Source organism: Vidua macroura, chromosome 10 (genome assembly GCF_024509145.1).
Source record: "Vidua macroura isolate BioBank_ID:100142 chromosome 10, ASM2450914v1, whole genome shotgun sequence".
NCBI lineage: Eukaryota > Metazoa > Chordata > Aves > Passeriformes > Viduidae > Vidua > Vidua macroura.
In genome coordinates this window covers 1538031-1556216 of record NC_071580.1, presented here as the reverse complement: position 1 = coordinate 1556216, position 18186 = coordinate 1538031, and the positions used below count along the sequence as shown (strand labels likewise).

The window sequence follows — 18186 nt, the reverse complement described above, 5'->3', positions numbered from 1 at the left end:
GTAATTCCATCTTGTTCCCAGCCTTAGGAAGAGGCAGCTCCTCCCAACACCCTTGGCAACTCAGCTCCATCCTCATGCACCAGTGGAAGTGGATTTTGTGACAAGCACTGACTGATGGCTTTGCTCAGTGGCTTGAGACTTTGGAGGATCCTGTGCCATTCCCAAAGGATTTCAAGGGGATGATTCCATCTGCTCCAAGGAGGGAAGCTGGAGCACCACGTGCCAAGTGATGTCTCACACCCTGTACCTGTCCAGCAGCTCTTATCTCAGTTTAACGATTCCAAATAAAGATGTATCAAGTAAAAAATAAAATTATTTTAATAGATCTTGATTAAGACAAATCATCAGCCGTGTTTTAACATCTATTTGTTACAAGAGCATTTACACAGAGCAATCCCGTGGCGCTCCCCTGGTGCTGCTGACACCACCCCAGAGGAAAGGTTCTACCTTAAAATTCCAAGTCCAAATCCCACTGGAGCCCACCTTACCCAGCCAGCCTGGGCTGCTTCCATGGCTTGGAAAAGTGAGCTGTTGGAGAAGACTGGGACAAACTGTTCAGTGGACTCCAGAGGAATCCCATCAGCTCTTGGCTTTGCCCTTTTTGGCAGGAAGTCTCCCCGTTGCTTCCAGGTATTTGTTGATGATTTCCTCCTGAGTGCTGGCTGAACAGGGGTGGTATTTGGAGTATTCCATGGTGTATTCCCCTTTTCCCTGCAGAGGTGGGAAAAGAAAGTGAGGATGGGCCATGTGCAAACCTGCTGGGCACCCAGCTCCTGTCTGTGAAGTGACACCCAGGGATCCTCTGCAATCCCACCCAAACAAAACTCCTCAGGTACAGGAGAATTGTTTGGCCAGCAATTCCCCAGCTCTGCCCTGATCTCATTCCCTGCTGCAGCTGCCATGGACAGGATGATCCAATGAGCCCAAATTTACAGAATCAAACACCTTTTAGCAAAAAGGACCAGGAGGACTCACCTCTGTGCAAGACCTCAGCTCCGTGGCATATCCAAACATATCGTTCAGTGGCACCTAAAATCCAAACACATTTGTTCAAAATGAGTTTTTTTCCATCACTGTGGCCTATCAGCTAATTAATCCCAATTATGACATAAAGTGTCAGTGCTGTCTGTAAACAGCTCTGACTTAATGGTCTGCTGTTGTAAAGTATCTGTTATTTTAATTAATTTATATTTGCAGTGTGTTTTCAGCAAGAAAAAACGGGAGAGTTTGAGTGCACCAGGAACTGGTGATGAGTCAACCAGCAAGGCTTGAGGTATCTCCAGACATTCCTCCAAAAATAATTTGGGAAGCAGAAGGGTCACAGGGTGTGGCTGTCCTGAGCCCCTCGCCCAGCAGGAAAACACCCAGTGATCCTTTCCAATCATTTTTAGGAGGGAGATAAAAGAAGGAACATTGAAATTGAGCGAGCCTACAACTGCATCCATATAAACTGAGGAAAACAATGGAATCAAAGAGGGAGAGGGAGAGGGAGAGGAGACAGAGGGAGAGGAGAGGGAGGGGAGAGGGACACGGAGAGGACACGGAGAGGGACACGGAGAGGGACACGGAGAGGGACACGGAGAGGAGCAGTGAGCACAGACCTCAGCATAGAGAGTGAAGTAGCCCTCGGAGCCGTCCTGGCCCGTGATGATGCCGTGGCGCCGGTTGATCCCAGCTATGACTGCTCCCTGGAATTCCACGGGAGCCATCACCTCCACGGCCATGATGGGCTCCAGGATGCGCACGGCAGCGTTCTCCATGGCTGCGGGAGGAATGCAACGAGGAATCCAACATCAAAGGTGAGCCTGGTGCAAGGCAAGCTGCTGCCATGCACAGCAGCAGATGGTTTATGGTTATTGCCAGGGAAAAGCCATGACCAACAGATGGAATCCCAGCTCCTGGCCTTTCGTTCCCCGAGCCACCATCACAGAATCATTCAGGCTGGAAAAAACCTCCAGGATCATCAAAACCAACCTTTGGCTGATAGCACTGTGCTCACTAAACCCTACTGTGAAATGCCACATCCACACGTTGTCTAAGCACCCCCAGGGATTGTCACCCCACCACTCCCAAGGCAGCCCCTTCCAGTGTTTAACCTCTCCTTCAGTGAAGGATGCTTCCTAAAAAAGGCCCAGTTTGGCCAAATGTTCTTCTTCTACCCTGTAAGGATGAAACTGGTGATATTTCTGTACAGAATTCAGGGAAAAGAGGATTTCCTTTGTACAGCCACAGGAATTATTGTGCCTACCTCACAAATTCTATAAACTCTTTCACGTGTTCTGCTCCATGAAACTGGGAAAGCTTTGGGGGAATGAAGGAAGGGATGGATGGAGAGATGGAGGGAAGGAAGCAGGGATGGATGGAAGATAATAAGGAGGGAGGGAGGGAGGGAGGGAGGGAGGGAGGGAGGGAGGGATGAGGGGATGGGATGGATGGATGGATGGATGGATGGATGGATGGATGGATGGATGGATGGATGGATGGATGGATGGATGAAGGGAGGGATGGATGGAATAAAAGAAGGAGGGAGGGATGAGGGGATGGGATGGATGGATGGATGGATGAAGGGAGGGATGGATGGAATAAAAGAAGGAGGGAGAGATGAGGGGATGGGATGGATGGATGGAGGGATGAGGGGATGGGATGGATGGATGGATGGATGAAGGGAGGGATGGATGGAATAAAAGAAGGAGGGAGGGATGAGGGGATGGAATGGGATGGACGGATGGATAGATGGATGGATGGGATGGAATGAAAGAAGGAGGGAAGGAGGGAGGGATGGATGGAAAGAGGGAAGGAGGGAAGGAGGGATGGACGGATGGGTACCAGCCAGCAGAACCCGTCCAAGGAGGAGCCTGTACCTTGTTTCAGGGCTCCCTCTCCTGCCCTGATGAAGGAGATCTCGTTGGAGTCCACCATGTGGTGGGCCCCGTCCTCCAGCACGAAGCGCACGCCTGAGATGCGGTGCCCCGACAGCAGACCCTTCTCACAGGCGTCCCGGAACCCCTGGCAACGACACCTCCCAGTCAGCAGCAGGAACCTGCAGCCTCTGCACTGCCAGCCTCTGCACCTCCGTTTGATTTCACAAACAAAAACCACAGGACAAGGAGAAGCTGCCTCAGGGTTTGCCTTTTTAACAGGTTCCATGGCCAAACCCCAAAAGAATGCTCAGTGTGGAAAGAGCTCTTGCCTGGAGAACAAGATTCCTTTAAGACTATGGTTTGTTCAGGATTTGGCAAAAATCTTTAAGTGTTGCATCATGGAAAAATGAAGGAATAATTGTAGGTTATTACAGGAATTCCAAGATGTTGGTAGGTTAATTAAAGCTGTGTGTGATAAATTATACAGTGAGGCAATCACAGAGGAGATAAAGAAAGAGAATTTGGGAACTGAGGCAGGAAATGCAGCTTAATTACAGTTTCCTCTATAACTGGCCTCAGAGAAGTCACAGAAGAAGTTACACATTTTGGGGTTGGGAGGAGAATTGTGGGGCCACAACCAGAAGCAGATGAGGCCAGGAAAAAGCAGCCAGAGCAGGAGGCTCTCACAAGGGAAACAGAGGCAGCACACACCACCAAAGACAACAGCAGCTCCCAAATTAACTGGAAACCCCAGGAATGCAAGACATGAAGTCAAACCACAGAGCTGTGATCCTGCTGCCACTGGAGCAACGGGAAAAGCCTCCTTTCCTGGGGCAAGGCAGGCACAGCAAACGTGGGTGCTGCTGCAGGAACACAACAGCAACCAGGATTTTCTGGTATCACAGAGAAAGGTTTGTACCTTTTCCACAGCGGGCACAAACTGCTTGGGAATATTTGTGCCAATGGTTCTGTCCTCGAATTCCAGTTTGGTGAAGTCCTCTGGCTCCAGGGGCTCCAGCACTCCGATCACTTTGCCGTACTGGCCTGCTCCTCCCGACTGCTTCTTGTGGGTGAACTCAAACCTAAAGCCCAACAACCCCCCAAAACAACAGGTCACTCGTGACACAAACCACGGCTTTCTGTGGAAAACATGCCCATTCTGCACTTCAGACAACCACAGACTGCTTTGGGCTGGAAGGGATTTGAAATTCAAAATTCCATGGGCAGGGACGCTTTCTGCTATCCGAGGTTGCTCCAAGCCCCGTCCAACCCGGACACTTCCAGGGATAAAGCAGCCACAAATTCCCTGGAAAACCCGTGCCACGGCCTCCCCACCCTGCCGGGGAAGGATTCACTGCCGATATCCCACCTCGCAGTGTGACCCGCTGCCCCGCGCTGCGCAGGGATGCGCTGCCCCCGAGCACCCGGCCACCCCTGGGAACACCTGAGCACCCCTGGGAACTCCTGAGAATACCTGAGCACCCCTGGGAACACCTGAGCACCCCTGGGAACACCTGAGAATACCTGAGCACCCCTGGGAACACCTGAGAATATCTGAGCACCCCTGGGAACTCCTGAGAATATCTGAGCACCCCTGGGAACTCCTGAGAATACCTGAGCACCCCTGGGAACACCTGAGAATACCCGAGCACCCCTGGGAACTCCTGAGCACCCCTGGGAACTCCTGAGAATACCCGAGCACCCGGCCCGTCCCGCGGCTCCGAGCCCGCCCCGCCCGCTCCGGCCCCGCCCGGCGCTTCCTGCGGGAGGAGGAAGCGGCTCCCGGGCCATGGAGCTGCCTCCCAGCCACTTCTCGGCCGCCCGGGCCGCGGCCGTGGCCGTGGGGTACCTGCGGTACCTGCGGGGCGGCCCCGGGCGGGGGCTGGAGCTGCGGGAGCTGCGCCGCGCCCGGCGCCAGGTGAGCGGCAGGGACCGGGACGGGACCGGCACCGGGGACCGGCACCGGGCACCGGCGAGGGCTTCTCCCATGGAGCGGGCAGGGCACGGGGACAGCCGCACGGGAGGTGCGGAGGGTCCCGCTCTGGGGACATCCCGGTGTCACCGCTGCAGGTGGCCCCGCCTGGGCTGGGTGATGTGCAAAGGCCCTTCCCCAGCCGCAGCGGCTCTGGGGTTGTGGCACCGCCACCGCGGGGGTGACACCGCCTGTGTCCCCTGGGGGTCCTGGCGGGAGCTCGGTGCCACCACGGGCGGGTCAGCGCTGTGGGACACACACCCCGTGTGTCACCTGCGGTGACAGCAGCGCCCAGGGAGCCCTGCCCAGGGCACGGCACCGGCACCGGGCCAGGAGGAACCTCCCGGCGAGGAGGAGGAGGAGGAGGAGGAGGGTGCTGGGTGTGCCTATGGATGCCAGGACACGGCTCAGCCCTGCCCTGGGTCTGCAGGGACACCTGGCACTGCGGGGGCACAGCAAACCCCACCTGCTCCCTTCTTTATAGCCAGGAAAATACAGGGCACGATCCAGTTCATAATAACCTGCAAAATGGAATCAATAGAAGGAAGCACTGAAGGCTCTTAGGGGAGTATTTAACCAAGCAGCAAAACCTTGGATAGCGTCACAGAGGAGCCCAAAATTGGCATTTCACAGGTGTTAAAGGATAGAAATGAGGGTGCAGAGGCTCTGGCACAGAGTGCCCATCCCTGGAAGTGTCCAAGGCCAGGCTGGATGGGACTTGGAGCAACCTGGGATAATGGAAGGTGTCCCTGCCCATGGCAGGGGTGGCACTGGATGGGATTTAAGGTCCCTTCCAACCCAAACCATCTTAGGATTCTCTGATTTTGTCCAGGATGCAGCCATTCAACATTTGCCAAACTGAATGTTATTAATATTTTCCCCTTTTCAGGACATCGATGATGTGGGGCACAAGTACTACCTGGAACTGGAGCTGGAGGATGTCCTGGACAAAGTGAGTCAGACTGGTTTAATTACACACTCTGTGCACACAGCACTTAATACTTTGAATCACGCTCCTGATTTTTCTGTGCTGCCAATCAGGCCCCAAAAAGGCTGAATTTTAACCAAAAGGTACCTTGCACTGCACCACCAGGCAGTGCTGCAGGGAGGACAAGGACATTTCAGTGTCACCCAGCTCCAACTGAACAGCACAAGGACATTCTGCACCCCAGCCACTGCCCCTTCCATCACTGCAGAAAGCAAATCCCATCCTTAAACAGTCACAGAAATGCCAGGAATTTAACCTTGTCTTAAATAATCACAAACCTCTCTGGACCAGTCTCAGAGAAAACAGCAGCTACATAGAAATGACATTTTCAGAAGTGCAAGTGACCCTGGTAATACACATAATCAGGTAATAATGCACATCATTAACTCTGCCACAGGACAGGACTGTGAACTGCACTGCTGAGGTTCTCTATCACCTGGGCAGCAAAAACTCCGCTCCAGATGTGCAGGTCACAGTGCAAGGAGAGCTCAGGAGCACAGAGGAAGCAGACAAGGAGTTCTACAGTTGGATCAGGAGCCTGGAAAAGGAGCTTGTGGCTGAGAACATCCCAGGTACAAGCCAGGGCTGGGGGAGGGCTCAGGCATTCACCTTTCTCTTTTTGGGGGGTCTGCAAGCACAGCCACTGCATTTATTCCTGATTCTGAGTGTTCTGGAAAACCAGCTGGCACTGGCACTGTCACCTGTTCCCTCTGAGGGGGTCCTGGCACAGCACATCCAACACCACAAAGGGACAACGAGGGGCTGCTCTCACCTCAGAGCAGCCCCTGCCTTTGAGACCTGGAATTTCTGTTGAGAGAAAATGTGGAGGAGAACACCCTGGCAGTGCCCAAGGCAAGGCTGGATGGAGCTTGGAGCACCTGGGACAGTGGGAGGTGTCCCTGCCATGGCAGGGGTGACACTGGATGGGATTTGAGGTTCCCTTCCAAGCCAAACCATTGCAGGATTGTGTGAAGTGGGAGGAAAACCCTGCGGAGATGGAGCAGCTCTTCCAAACGCTGTGGAAGGCCGTGTGACAGGGATTTGAGCAGCAAATGTGTGAGGTGAAAATGCTCTGGAAAGGGCTCTCTTTAACACCCACTCTCTGTTTTGGTTCCAGACAGCCACGGGAACGTTCCCCCAGAGCTGGAGCCCATCCACCTGCTGGCCTGGGTGGCCTCTGGCTACGTGATCTGGCAGAATTCCACCGAAAACACCAAGTTCCACCTTGCCCAAGTTAAACACGTGAAGCAAGTGGTGAGTTAGCAGCAGGAACAGAATCCCAGACTGGTTTGGGCTGGAGGGACCTTAAAGCTCATCCCATTTCCCCCTGCATGGGCAGGGACACCTTCCACAGCCCAGACTGCTCCAAGCCCATCCAGCCTGGCCTTGGCTTTCCCTGGAAAGTATTCATGAGCTAAAGCAGCTGTGGCAAGGACAATAAATTACATTAACAGAATTCCATAGATCCTCCCAGTTTTGCTGTGTTCTATTAGAGAAAATAGATTCTGAGTTAAAAATAGCCCTAAAGTGATCATCAGCTTTAAATTCAAGGCAATTTCCCACAGGAGCCAGGAAAAAGCAGCAGGATTTGGTATTTAGAAAACTGAAAGCTCCAGAAGTTTTGTCCCTCTGAACAGACAGTGAATTCCCAGGAAGTTCTGGGTCTGAAGGAAAGACAGGAATTCCTTGTGGGAATAGGATTTGTGAATGTTTTGCTCCCTCTGATGGCATTTTAGAGAATTCACAGCTGCTGCAGGGCTGTGCACCAGCAAGACTGTAAAGGTTTTTCTCTAACAAACTTAAGGATAAAGGAGACAAATTACTATTAACTAACCCAGCTGCCATCTCTTTAGATTTGTCCCTTTTTCCCTGAAAACACAGGAAGAGAATCTATTCCAAAGGCCAGGGTTTATTTTGTCACTCAGAATCCCTGGCTGTCACTCACAGAGAGGCCTCTGGAGTGTCCTTATCCTCTTGACAATTTTATTTGGGTTAAACTGACACCTGCTAGAATGAGGTGTTCCCATCCCAAAGAATTCCTGACAGATCTGGTCTCTGTAAGGCAGGAATTAGCAGTTTAAGGCTTTACATTCACTGTCTCCAGTGCAGTTTTGGAGTGCACAGAAATTCAAACCAGGAGCTTTAGTTTTGTTACAGTGCTTGAGCTCCACCTGCTTCATTTGTGATCAGGAGCTGCCAGTTTTATCTGAAATCCATCAGGGAATTTTTGTGATAACCACAGAGAACTGAATCATTTTTTCTGAGGTGGGAGAATCCCCAAATTCAGCCCTTTTCATCCTGTCCTTCCAGAAAAGAAGTGATGAAGATCTTCAGTTTGACTTTGTGGTTCTACTCCACGAAATGGTGTCCCAGGTAAATGATTTTATTCCTAAATAGCCTTTTTTGGGTATTTTAAGACTGCAGCTGTGTGAGCTCCAGCTCAGACACAGATCTGATCCTGCAGGGTGAGCTCAGGGTCCCCAGCCCTGCCTGTCTCAGCATTCCAGCAACAACAGCAGCAACTTCCAGCCGTTCTGGGGCTTTGGTGGGAATGGCTGAGGTTCAAAACTGGTCCCTCACAGCTCTCCCTTGGGAGATCCCAGTGCCAGAGTGGGCAGGGATAAAGGGAAGGGGCAGCTGGAGCATCCTGGATGCTCAGCTGAATTCCAGCTGGGCTGTGGATGCCCCCATGGCTCAGGACAGCACTGGTGGCCCAGTAGAGAGACCTCAGCAATCCCAGTAACTCCCAGCAGAAACTGGCTGCCAGAACAGCATTCCTGTGCTACTCTCCCACAAATTTTGGGATCTGAGCAGGTGTTTTCATAGGAAAACCACAGAAAATTGGGAAGAGAAGCTCCTGACTGTAATAACCCAGGGATCTCCCTCCCAGCTCCAGCTCTGCCGCTCCTGACCCCCTGCACTCCCATACCCTTGGGTTTAATTCCCAGGTTTTCCATTGGAAAGCTCCTGGCTGGCTCGAGGGGGCAGCAGGGGTTGCTGACTGTGCTCTGTGTGCCCCCACAGGAGGTGCTGCCCTGGCAGGTGACCCTGCTGTGGCACCCCCAGCGCGGGGCCCGCGTGTCCCAGAGCCGCGCCGCGGGAGCGGGGGGCACCTGAGCACCCCGGGAACTCCTGGGAACTCCTGGGAACACCTGGGAATACCTGAGCACCCCTGGGAACTCCTGAGAATACCTGAGCACCCCGGGAACTCCTGGGAACACCTGGGAACCCCAGGGAAGATCCGAGCACCCCTCTGGGAATACCTGGAAATACCTGAGCACCCCTGGGAACTCCTGAGCACCCCTGGGAACACCTGAGAATACCTGAGCACTCCTGGGAACTCCTGAGCACCCCTCTGGGAACACCTGGAAACACCTAAGCACCCCTGGGAACTCCTGAGAATACCTGAGCACTCCTGGGAACACCCGGGAACATCCGAGCACCCCTCTGGGAATACCTGGAAATACCTGAGCACCCCTGGGAACACCTGAGAACTCCTGGGAACTCCTGAGCACCCCTGGGAACATCCGAGCACCCCTCTGGGAATACTTGGAAATACCTGAGCACCCCTGGGAACACCTGAGAACTCCTGAGAATACCTGAGCACCCCTGGGAACACCTGAGCACCCCTCTGGGAACACCTGGAAACACCTAAGCACCCCTGGGAACTCCTGAGAATACCTGAGCACCCCTGGGAACTCCTGAGCACCCCTCTGGGAACACCTGAGCACTCCTGAGCACTGCCCCGGGAGCAGCTTAGAGCTCTGGTACAAGACATTAAATGAAACCTTCCTGGGTGTTTCTGATCCCAGAATTCCAAAGGGGCTTCCTCTGCCTCCAAGGGGATGAATGCAACAATTCCCAGCAGGAATACTCACGGCACAGGGGCAGAGATGTTCTCCCTGAAGGCAACTTTGGGCTTCCCCATGGTGCAAGGACAACCATATTCCCTCTCCATTCTCTGCAGGAAAAACCCACAGTGATTAGGGTTACCCCATTGGGAATTATTTAGTAACTTCATCAGGACTAATCACTTTTTTGGTTGGGGGTTGGATTGATTTTTGGGACTTTCTGTAATTTTTTTTAAATTAACAAATTTTTCCCCATCAACTTCTTTAAAACCTGCAGCTTCAGATGCAGGAAAATTTTAATTATGTTATTAAAATTCTAGGTTTTCAAGGCAAAAATCACTTCTTCATTTTGTCAATATTTAAGATACATCTTTTTGTATTAAGATTAAAATACAGACATCAGCTGGAAAGAAACAAATCCCTGTAACCACTCCTTTCTCCCTGCACCAGCTTTTATTAGGGAATGATACATTTAAAGCCACAGAAGCAGAGGATTTTTCTGTCAAAATTAATTACAATTAGATATTAATTATTATAAGCAAAGGCTGCTAGAGCAAAGTATAGCGTTTAATACATTTTTTATGGATTTGAACCAAATCCTAAAAATATTCCAAGCAAAATATCCTTTCAGAAGCCTTCAGAATGGAACCACTAGAGAGAAAGAACCTTCAAAAGTTCAACTGTTCCCTAAGCAGCTGGAAGGAATAGGAAGGAGCAAGAGGAGATGGGAAAAGCAGGCAAAAGCAGAGCCCATGGAATGTGCTTCCCAAATTACCTGGGCATAGATTTCCAGGTGCAGCTCCCCCATCCCAGAGACAATGGTCTCCTTGCTCTCCTGATCAAAGTGGATCCTGAAGGTGGGATCTTCCCTGGTGAAGCGGCCCAGGCCTTTGGAAAATTTATCCAGGTCATTCTGAAACACAAGCCAAGATTTACTCAGCATCCATGAGTCATTCCAAGAAAAAAGCCTCAGGTTTTCCCACCCACTGCTGAGCATTTCTGCTCTTTGGGTTATTTTATGGAAGATTTAAAACTCTTGATTAAAGCGTTAATTATTTATTTCGAGTTCATGTTTCTGGCTGAGTGACAGCATCCAGCTCAGCCCTGGGTTATGCAAGGGATAAAATCTTGGATGTTGGGATAAAGCATTTCAAACAGTGCTTAGACTGTTCCATAAAATCACAAAGCAGCAAAGGGAGGCAACTCAGGGAGAAGAGGCTGATCCAAAGGCTCCTACCTTGTTGGAAGGCTTCATAGCCACAGAAATGACAGGATCAGGGACATGGATGGATTCCTGTGTGGCCAAGGAAAAGGGGATTATAAATTCCAGCAAAATCCTGCTGACTGGTGGTGCCTGAGGCAGCCAGGGCAAGGGGGGCTCACCATGGAGATGTCAGTGCTGGTTTTGTCCGTGAACGTGTCGCCGCTGGCACAGTCGATCCCAAACAGGGCACAGATGTCCCCAGCATAAACTTCATTTACATCCTGAGGGAAGGAAAATTCCTCTTCAGACAGCACTGGGATAAGAGAAGCTGTGGCTACCCCTGGATCCCTGCAGGTGTCCAAGGCCAGGCCTGTCCAAGGCCACCCTGGGATAGTGGAAGGTGTCCCTGCCCTTGTGGCTGGATGATCCTTAAGGTCCCTTCCATCCCAAACCATTCCAGGATTGATTCTATCTTTCCCTCAGATCCAAACTCCACCTGGATTACAGAAGATCCACAAACACTGTGTTTTAAAGCTTGACACTGAGCTCCTTAAAAACTTCCAGCTTGGATAAAAAGCCCTGCAAATCTCCCTCTTTATTCAAAGGACAAAAGGGAGGGCTCAGCTTCGATTAATTCAGGATCAAACAAGAAGCAAAGTTGTTAAGAAGCAAAGACCATCCTGTGCTTCAGGATCATCACCCAGGGTGATCCAGGGGCTCAGGCAGTGCTGGCCCATCCAGAATGATCCAGGGCTGGCAGCCCATCCCCGGGGATCCACTCACCTCCATGTTGTCCGAGTGCATCCGGACCAGTCTCTGCACCCTGACCCTCTTCCCCGTGCGGGTGTTGTAGATGTAATCTGACTTCTGCAGCATCCCCTGGTACACCCTGACGTAGGTTAACTGCCCAAACCTGCCAGCCTGCAAGCACAAGCCACCAAAATCTGACCATTCTGGGAACCAGCAATGCCTCAGGTTTTAGTTTATAGACTTTTCACATTCTGTGCTGCTTTAGTGTGCAGTTCTGAGCTTCACATTAAGGGATGGTGAGCTCTCTGCACAGAGCAGGGAGACAAAACAATTCCTGCTCCAGCACCAAGGACAAATGATCCAAAGCTCAGCCCCAGGAGCACAAACAGCGTGGGCTGGAGAGAGAAAAACAAGCAGGATGGGAGTGCCTGGGCTAAAGCTGGAATGGGACAATGAACTGCAAGGTGCAAATGGAGCAGAGCTGATCCCAGTGAGAGCCCCCGGGAGCGCTCGTGCATTTTGGAACCATTTTGGTTCCTCTTGGGTGCAGCCCTGGCTGGGCTCTGGTGCTGCCCAGGGTGGATCCATGGAGGAGATCCTTTGAATGAATCCCTGCTTTATTCTGTGACTCTGCTCTAGGGCAGCCTTCACCAGGCATCACCAGCACCAATTCCAAGCACCAGCTGCACTGACTAAATGTGGTGTGAGCTTCCACACTACTAATGGAAATGAAAGATTTTTAACAGCTTTCACTTGGCTCTGCAATGGAATCTGGCAATTTTCTGAACCAATCTTTCACTCCCAAACCTTCCCAAGAGACACACGTTACCATGGAATGTGGCCAGCCATTTTCCATATTCCATAGGAATCCTGAAGTGCTGCTCTCTAAGTAGCAAACAACTTATTTGCTTAAATCTCTGCACTTTTTCTTCTCTGACTCCCTCATGTCCCATTGTTTCCAAGTGCAGGATTTTTCCCTGAAAGTATTTCAGTTAAGCCAACACCCACCAGATGTTCAAGTTTTAACTAAGAAAACCAGGAATACTTGAGGTCCAGAACCCAACCTGAAGTTCCAAATTGGCAGCACTTGTGGATTTTATGGTTGAAGCCTTTTTTTTTTAAAAAAAAAAAGTTAAATTTCAATTGAAGTTAAATATAAACTGCTTTGCAGTATGAAGTGATTTAAAAGTCTGCTGTAGGTGAGTTTTGGTAGCACCACCTGGGCTCTCTCCATGGTTGTGGGAAGGAGCAGAGTGAGACTCACCTCCAGTTTGAAGGCCAGGCCGATAAAAGGCTGGGAATTGTCACGAGCGGAGTTCAACAGGAACTTGGTTTGGTCCTGAGAATCCCTGGGAAACAGGGAGGAGAGGGAGGAGAGGTTAGGAACCAACACAGGAGTCTCCTCTGAACATTTAAGGGCTCTGCTGTTGGGGTTGACACGTCTGGGTGGGCTCTGCTCCCAGGGAACAGGGACAGTAAGAGAGGGAACAGCCTCAGGCTGGGCCAGGGGAGGCTCAGGTTGGACACCAGGAGGAATTTCTCCATGGAAAGGGTGGTGAGGCCTTGGAAGGGGCTGCCCAGGGAGGTTTGGAGTCCCCATCCCTGGAGGTGTCCCAGGAATTCCTGGACGTGGCACTCAGTGCTCTGGACTGGGTGACAAAGGGAGGATTGGGCACAGTTTGGACTCAATGATCCTGGAGCTCTTTTCCAACCTCAGGGATTCATGTCCCTAGGAATAAAACACTATTTACACACTAGGCAGGCCTGGTTTTAAGGGCTGCCATCAGTTCTAAAGAATTATCTGACAATCATTGTCCCAATGCAACACTGAATGTGGTAAAATCCCAGCGCAGAGTAACCCTTGAAAGAGAGAGGAGCTTTGGGACTTTGTGCCAAATGCTGTTTGATACCAATGGTAAAGGATTGTGGATCTTGCTAGGAATGTTTCCTGCTTTGAAACCATTCCATGGAATCCCAGACTGGTTTGGGTGGGAAGGGTCCTTACAGCCCAGCCAGTGCCATGGGCAGGGACACTCCCCACAGCCCTGCCCCTGGACAGTCCTGCTGCTGCTGGATGCACTCACCCCTGGTTGAGGAGAGCGTAGTTCTCCACCTCAGAAGGATTGGGAAGGTATTCCAGGACAGCATCCAGCAGTGGCTGCACCCCTTTGTTCTTCAGAGCACTTCCCACGAGGACAGGGGTGAAGGATTTCTGCAGCGTTGCCCTTCGGATTGCCAGCTGAAAAATATCCCTGTGAACTCCTCCTGCAGCACAGCCCAGTCCCCTGGCTTTCCTGGGCTCCTCCACTCCTGGAGCCAAGAGCTACTCCCACAGTCCCCTGGACACCCCCCAACACAAGGGCTTCCCAAAAAACCTGCTCTCCAGAATTCTTCCCAATGCAAAGCAAAATGAGATCGGGAACAGGCCCTCCCTGGGGGGAGCTGGAGTTCAGCCGAGGTGACACAACTCCAGCGAGCAGAATTCCTGATACATTCATTGAGGAATGAGGGGACAGGGACACAGGTGAGGGAACAGCCAGCACAAGGAAGGCACCTTTAACTGTGCAGCTGTGGGAATCTTCTCCTCCAGGAACAGCTCCCCCAGGAGCTCGTCGGCGTTGGCCACGCACTCGATGAGCTCCCGGCGCCGCTCCGCAGCCTCCGCCCGCAGCTCAGCCGGGATCTCCTCCACCCTCAGGGTCTGCCTGCACACACAGGGAACACAGTGACTCCCAGGAATGCCACAGGGATCAGCCTGCCCAGCCCTGGCATCACCACTGACTGAGAACCATCCACTCTTCGTGTGGATCTTGGGAAGAAATCCCCTGTGAACATCAGCGTGTTATCTCTGGTGTGGGAGTGTCCTTCCCACTCCTGGCAGGGATCAGGAGAATTTCCCAACAGCTCACCCACGGCTGATCTTCATCCCAGGGAGCCACACACACTGTAGGATCCATCATGGAGCAGTCTCCTGCTTCTCCAGGTGCAAAGTGTGGCCACCACCCCTTCACAGCAAACAAGTCCTGCTGCAGCCACCCCCACCCAGAGCTCCCTGCAGGCCCCAAGCTTGGGAGAGCTGCAGGAGGACCCTCAGCCCCAGCACAAGCCCTTCCCAAATTTCCAGAGAGCTGGGTGTCATCTCTGAAGAGAAACTGCAGGAATTCCTCTTGCAAAGAGCAGCTCCAGCTATAAAAGAAGCCATTTCCAGGACTTACCCAAGTGCCCCATCAAAATAGATTGCTTTTTCTTCAATGAGATCTATAATTCCTTTAAAGTTTCCTTCCAGCCCAATTGGAATCTGAACAAAAGCTGCATTGTGTTTCAACTTGGATCTGAAAAAGGGAAAACAGGAATTGTTGAAGAAAAAAGTCATTTCTATGTGTGCGCTCCTGATGGTCTTTGAGCAACATCCCCCTCCTACAAAATCCCTGTGTCTTGTCCTTGGGACAGTGCCCAAATCTGCCAATATGGATAAAAACCACCCAGTTGTGGTTTAGGGCTTTGTATCCCACCTTTTGTATCCCAGCAGGCCCAGGGAGCAACTCCCATGGGAAAGGCAGCAGGGGAAACCACTTTGAGACTGATTGCTTGATTAAGGGAGTTGCTTCTCCCTTAATGAGTATTAATGAGTTTATCTCATGGATCAAATTAGGCAGGGAAAGGTTGGGAGTAAGCAGGACTTCCAGGAATCCACAGCACCTGTGTCACCTCCCTGCTGGAATTTCAGCAGCACCAGGATCTAGGGAAAACTAAGAGGCTGCTCTCAAAGTGGGTCCTGATACAGTTTCATCAACAAAATAAACATCAAACTCCAGCCCTTGGTCACTGCACGTCTTGGCTGACACCAGTATTTGGGGGTTTTGGGACAATGGAGATTTGTCCCGGGTCAGATCAGGATTTAACCTCGAGTCAGGAATTCTCCAAACTGCAGCTCCCAAGAGGAGCCTTTCCAGTATTGTTCCTAATGACCTGCCATGGGGACAGAATTTCAGGAATCACTGTAAATGCCAAAACCTGAGCTGCTGCACTGCTCTGGCCGGGTTGGAGCCCATCCTGTCCAGTTTGTTGATGAAGGTGAGGAAGGGGACGTTGTAACGCTTCATCTGCCTGTTGACAGTGATGGTCTGGCACTGGACACCTCCCACAGCACAGAGAACCAGGATGGCTCCATCCAGCACCCTCAGAGACCTCTCCACTTCGATGGTGAAGTCCACATGGCCTGGATAACAAACACAAATAAAAATGACAAATGTACTGGAAAGGAGCAGCAGCCAAGGGAATCACACTGAGTCACGTCAGCTCAAGTGATGGTGCACAGCGTCATGGAAGGGTTTGGGTGGGAAGGGACCTTAACTCCATTCCACTCCCTGCCATGTGCAGGGACACCTTCCACTATCCCAGGTGCTCCAAGCCCCCTCCAACCTGGCCTTGGAATGCAGGGATCCAGGGGCACCCACAGCTGCTCTGGGCACCCTGTGCCAGGGCCTCCCCACCCTCCCAGGGGACAATTCCTAATTCCCAATATCCCATCTAACCTGGTGTCAGTTTGAACCCATCACTCCATGTTCTATCACAACCAGGGACACAAAGACACACCACATCCCCTGTATCCATGAGGATCAGCAATCCCCAGGTGCTGCCAGCTGCCCTTACCTGGCGTGTCGATGATGTTGATGTTGGTGTCCTTCCACATGGTGTAAGTGGCTGCAGACTGGATGGTGATGCCCCGCTGTCGCTCCAGCTCCATGGAGTCCATGACAGCTCCAACTCCATCCTTACCTTTCACCTTAGGAGAAATAAAAAAATTAGTTCAAGGAGTTTGCAAGGAATTCCTGTGCCATCCCTGGAAGTGTCCAAGGCCAGGCTGGACGGGGCTTGGAGCAACCTGATCTATGGAAGGTGTCCCTGCCCATGGCAGGGGGTGGGATGGGTGAGCTTTAAGTTCTCTTCCCACCCACACCATTCCATGGTACTGTGAATCCACGTGCAGGAGTGATGCTGCACGGACTGAGCGTCCTCCCTCATGCAGAAAAACACAGTGTGGAGGTAAGTCCCGGGAAGATCCCGGTGGGAGCTCAGCCCAACCTCGTGCATCTGCGCGATCCTGCCCGTGTAGAACAGGATCCGCTCCGTCAGCGTCGTCTTGCCGGAGTCGATGTGAGCCGAGATCCCGATGTTCCTGATCCTCTCGTTGGGAAGGACCCCCGAGGAGCAGTGCCTGCAGGAGGTCAGCAGGAGCTGCAAGGCAAGAGAAGGGCACTGGCTCAGCCAGGAGTGGATCCAACACAGCTCACAGGACACCGGGAATGGGACAAGGGGAAACGGCCTCAAGCTGTGCAGGGGAGGCTCAGGTTGGACACTAGGTGAGATTTCTCCATGGAAAGTGTGGTCAGGCTTTGGAAGGGGCTGCAAAGGGAGGTTTGGAGTCCCCATCCCTGAAGGTGTCCAAGGAACTCCTGGAGGTGGCACTCAGTGCTCTGAGCTGGGGACAAGGTGGGCATGGGACACAGCTGGGACTCGATGGTCTTGGAGGGCTTTTCCAACGTAATTTATCCTGGGATTCACTGTGCCCATGGCTAAACTGCCAAACCGCTTCCCCACGGCTTCCTGTCAATCTACGGCGAACCGGTCACCTCAAGCCGAGTGGCCTTTCCAGGGTCACGTCGGAGCTGTCACCGCACCGCGCACCCTCCACGCCCGCCCCGCTGCCCGTTCCCGGTCTCCCTGTCCCCATCCATGTGACCGCTGGCTGTTCGTTCCCGGTCTCCCTGTCCCCATCCATGTGACCGGTTGCTGTTCGTTCCCTGCAGCTGCTGCGGCCCGTCCGGGGCTGTCCCTCCGCCCTCCATCCCTTCTGCTCCCGGCTCCCTCCCCTCCCTGGGGCGCCGTCCCCTCATGCGGGCGCGGGGCGGTCCCGCCGCCGGTACCTGGATGTGCCGCGGGCGGCCGGGGGCCAGCCCGGCCCGTAACACCCTGAGCATGGCCCCGGCTGCGGCTGCGGCCCCGCTCCCGGCTCCAATCCCGGCTCCAATCGCGGCTCCAGCCCCGGGTCGCTCCCGCCTCTTCCGGGGCCCCGCGCAGGCGCCGCAGGCCCGTCCCCTCACGGACCCATCAGGGAGCGGCGGCGCCGGGCGGGAGCCCCGAGAGTGGAATGGAGAGGGGGGATTCTCACTGCCCGGCCCCCCGACCCCTCACGGGCCCTCAGGGAGCGGCACCGGGCGGGAGCCCTGAGGGGCGAATGGAGAGGGGAGGCTCACACCGCCGCCCCGGCCCCTCACGAGCCTCACAGGGAGCGGCACCGGGCGGGAGCCCCGAGGACGGCATGGAAAGGGGAGACTCGCACTGCCCCCCGGCCCTTCACGGGCCCTCAGGGAGCGGCACCGGGCGGGAGCCTTGAGGGCGGCATGGAGCGGGGAGGCTCGCACTGCCTCCCGGCCCCGGGAGCGGCGAGAGCCCTCAGAGGGGAATTGAGAGGGCAGGGTCTCACTGCCCGGCCCCTCAGGGGTCCCTCAGGGAGCGGCGGGAGCCCTGAGGGCGGCATGGAGAGGGGAGGCTCTCAC

General features: G+C 53.2%; 2 protein-coding genes and 1 long non-coding RNA gene across 4 annotated transcripts; 1 reads left to right on the top strand and 2 right to left on the bottom strand.

Annotated features, from left to right (window-relative positions):
* Positions 1 to 300: 300 nt before the first annotated feature.
* On the bottom strand, positions 301 to 17626 carry GFM1 (G elongation factor mitochondrial 1). The gene is made up of 18 exons (XM_053986621.1): positions 17554 to 17626; positions 16712 to 16864; positions 16280 to 16412; positions 15641 to 15845; positions 14842 to 14958; positions 14181 to 14331; positions 13711 to 13865; positions 12891 to 12975; positions 11660 to 11797; positions 11056 to 11157; positions 10910 to 10966; positions 10448 to 10585; positions 9700 to 9782; positions 3781 to 3943; positions 2862 to 3006; positions 1602 to 1762; positions 976 to 1029; positions 301 to 711 (listed from the first exon to the last, which is right to left on the bottom strand). The coding sequence occupies exons 1-18, from the start codon at positions 17605 to 17607 to the stop codon at positions 580 to 582; spliced, it is 2226 nt and encodes a 741-aa protein (XP_053842596.1). The 5' UTR covers positions 17608 to 17626; the 3' UTR covers positions 301 to 579.
* On the top strand, positions 4645 to 12801 carry LXN (latexin). 2 transcript variants are annotated; one of them, XM_053986618.1, is made up of 6 exons: positions 4645 to 4779; positions 5723 to 5785; positions 6219 to 6393; positions 6939 to 7075; positions 8132 to 8194; positions 12443 to 12801. In XM_053986618.1, exons 1-6 carry the CDS (start codon positions 4651 to 4653, stop codon positions 12605 to 12607), a joined length of 732 nt encoding a protein of 243 aa, XP_053842593.1. In that variant the 5' UTR covers positions 4645 to 4650; the 3' UTR covers positions 12608 to 12801. The 2 variants fall into 2 exon arrangements, with proteins under 2 accessions (XP_053842593.1, XP_053842592.1); XM_053986617.1 differs by lacking the exon at positions 12443 to 12801 and adding an exon at positions 8846 to 9151.
* Positions 8856 to 9562, bottom strand: LOC128812320 (uncharacterized). Its single transcript, XR_008438685.1, has 4 exons — positions 9503 to 9562; positions 9399 to 9472; positions 9289 to 9318; positions 8856 to 8934 (listed from the first exon to the last, which is right to left on the bottom strand). It is a non-coding gene; the product is annotated as an uncharacterized LOC128812320 (long non-coding RNA).
* Positions 17627 to 18186: the final 560 nt, after the last annotated feature.

Coding starts and splice junctions, on each gene's coding strand:
- LXN (XM_053986618.1), top strand. CDS start 4,651: ATGGAGCTGCCTCCCAGCCACTTCTCGGCCGCCCGGGCCGCGGCCGTG. Junction 5,786..6,218: donor TGGAGGATGTCCTGGACAAA/GTGAGTCAGACT, acceptor ACTCTGCCACAG/GACAGGACTGTGAACTGCAC. Junction 8,195..12,442: donor TCCACGAAATGGTGTCCCAG/GTAAATGATTTT, acceptor AACCTTCCCAAG/AGACACACGTTACCATGGAA.
- GFM1 (XM_053986621.1), bottom strand. CDS start 17,607: ATGCTCAGGGTGTTACGGGCCGGGCTGGCCCCCGGCCGCCCGCGGCAC. Junction 12,976..13,710: donor TACGCTCTCCTCAACCAGGG/GTGAGTGCATCC, acceptor CCTGTTTCCCAG/GGATTCTCAGGACCAAACCA. Junction 10,586..10,909: donor CTATGAAGCCTTCCAACAAG/GTAGGAGCCTTT, acceptor CTTGTGTTTCAG/AATGACCTGGATAAATTTTC.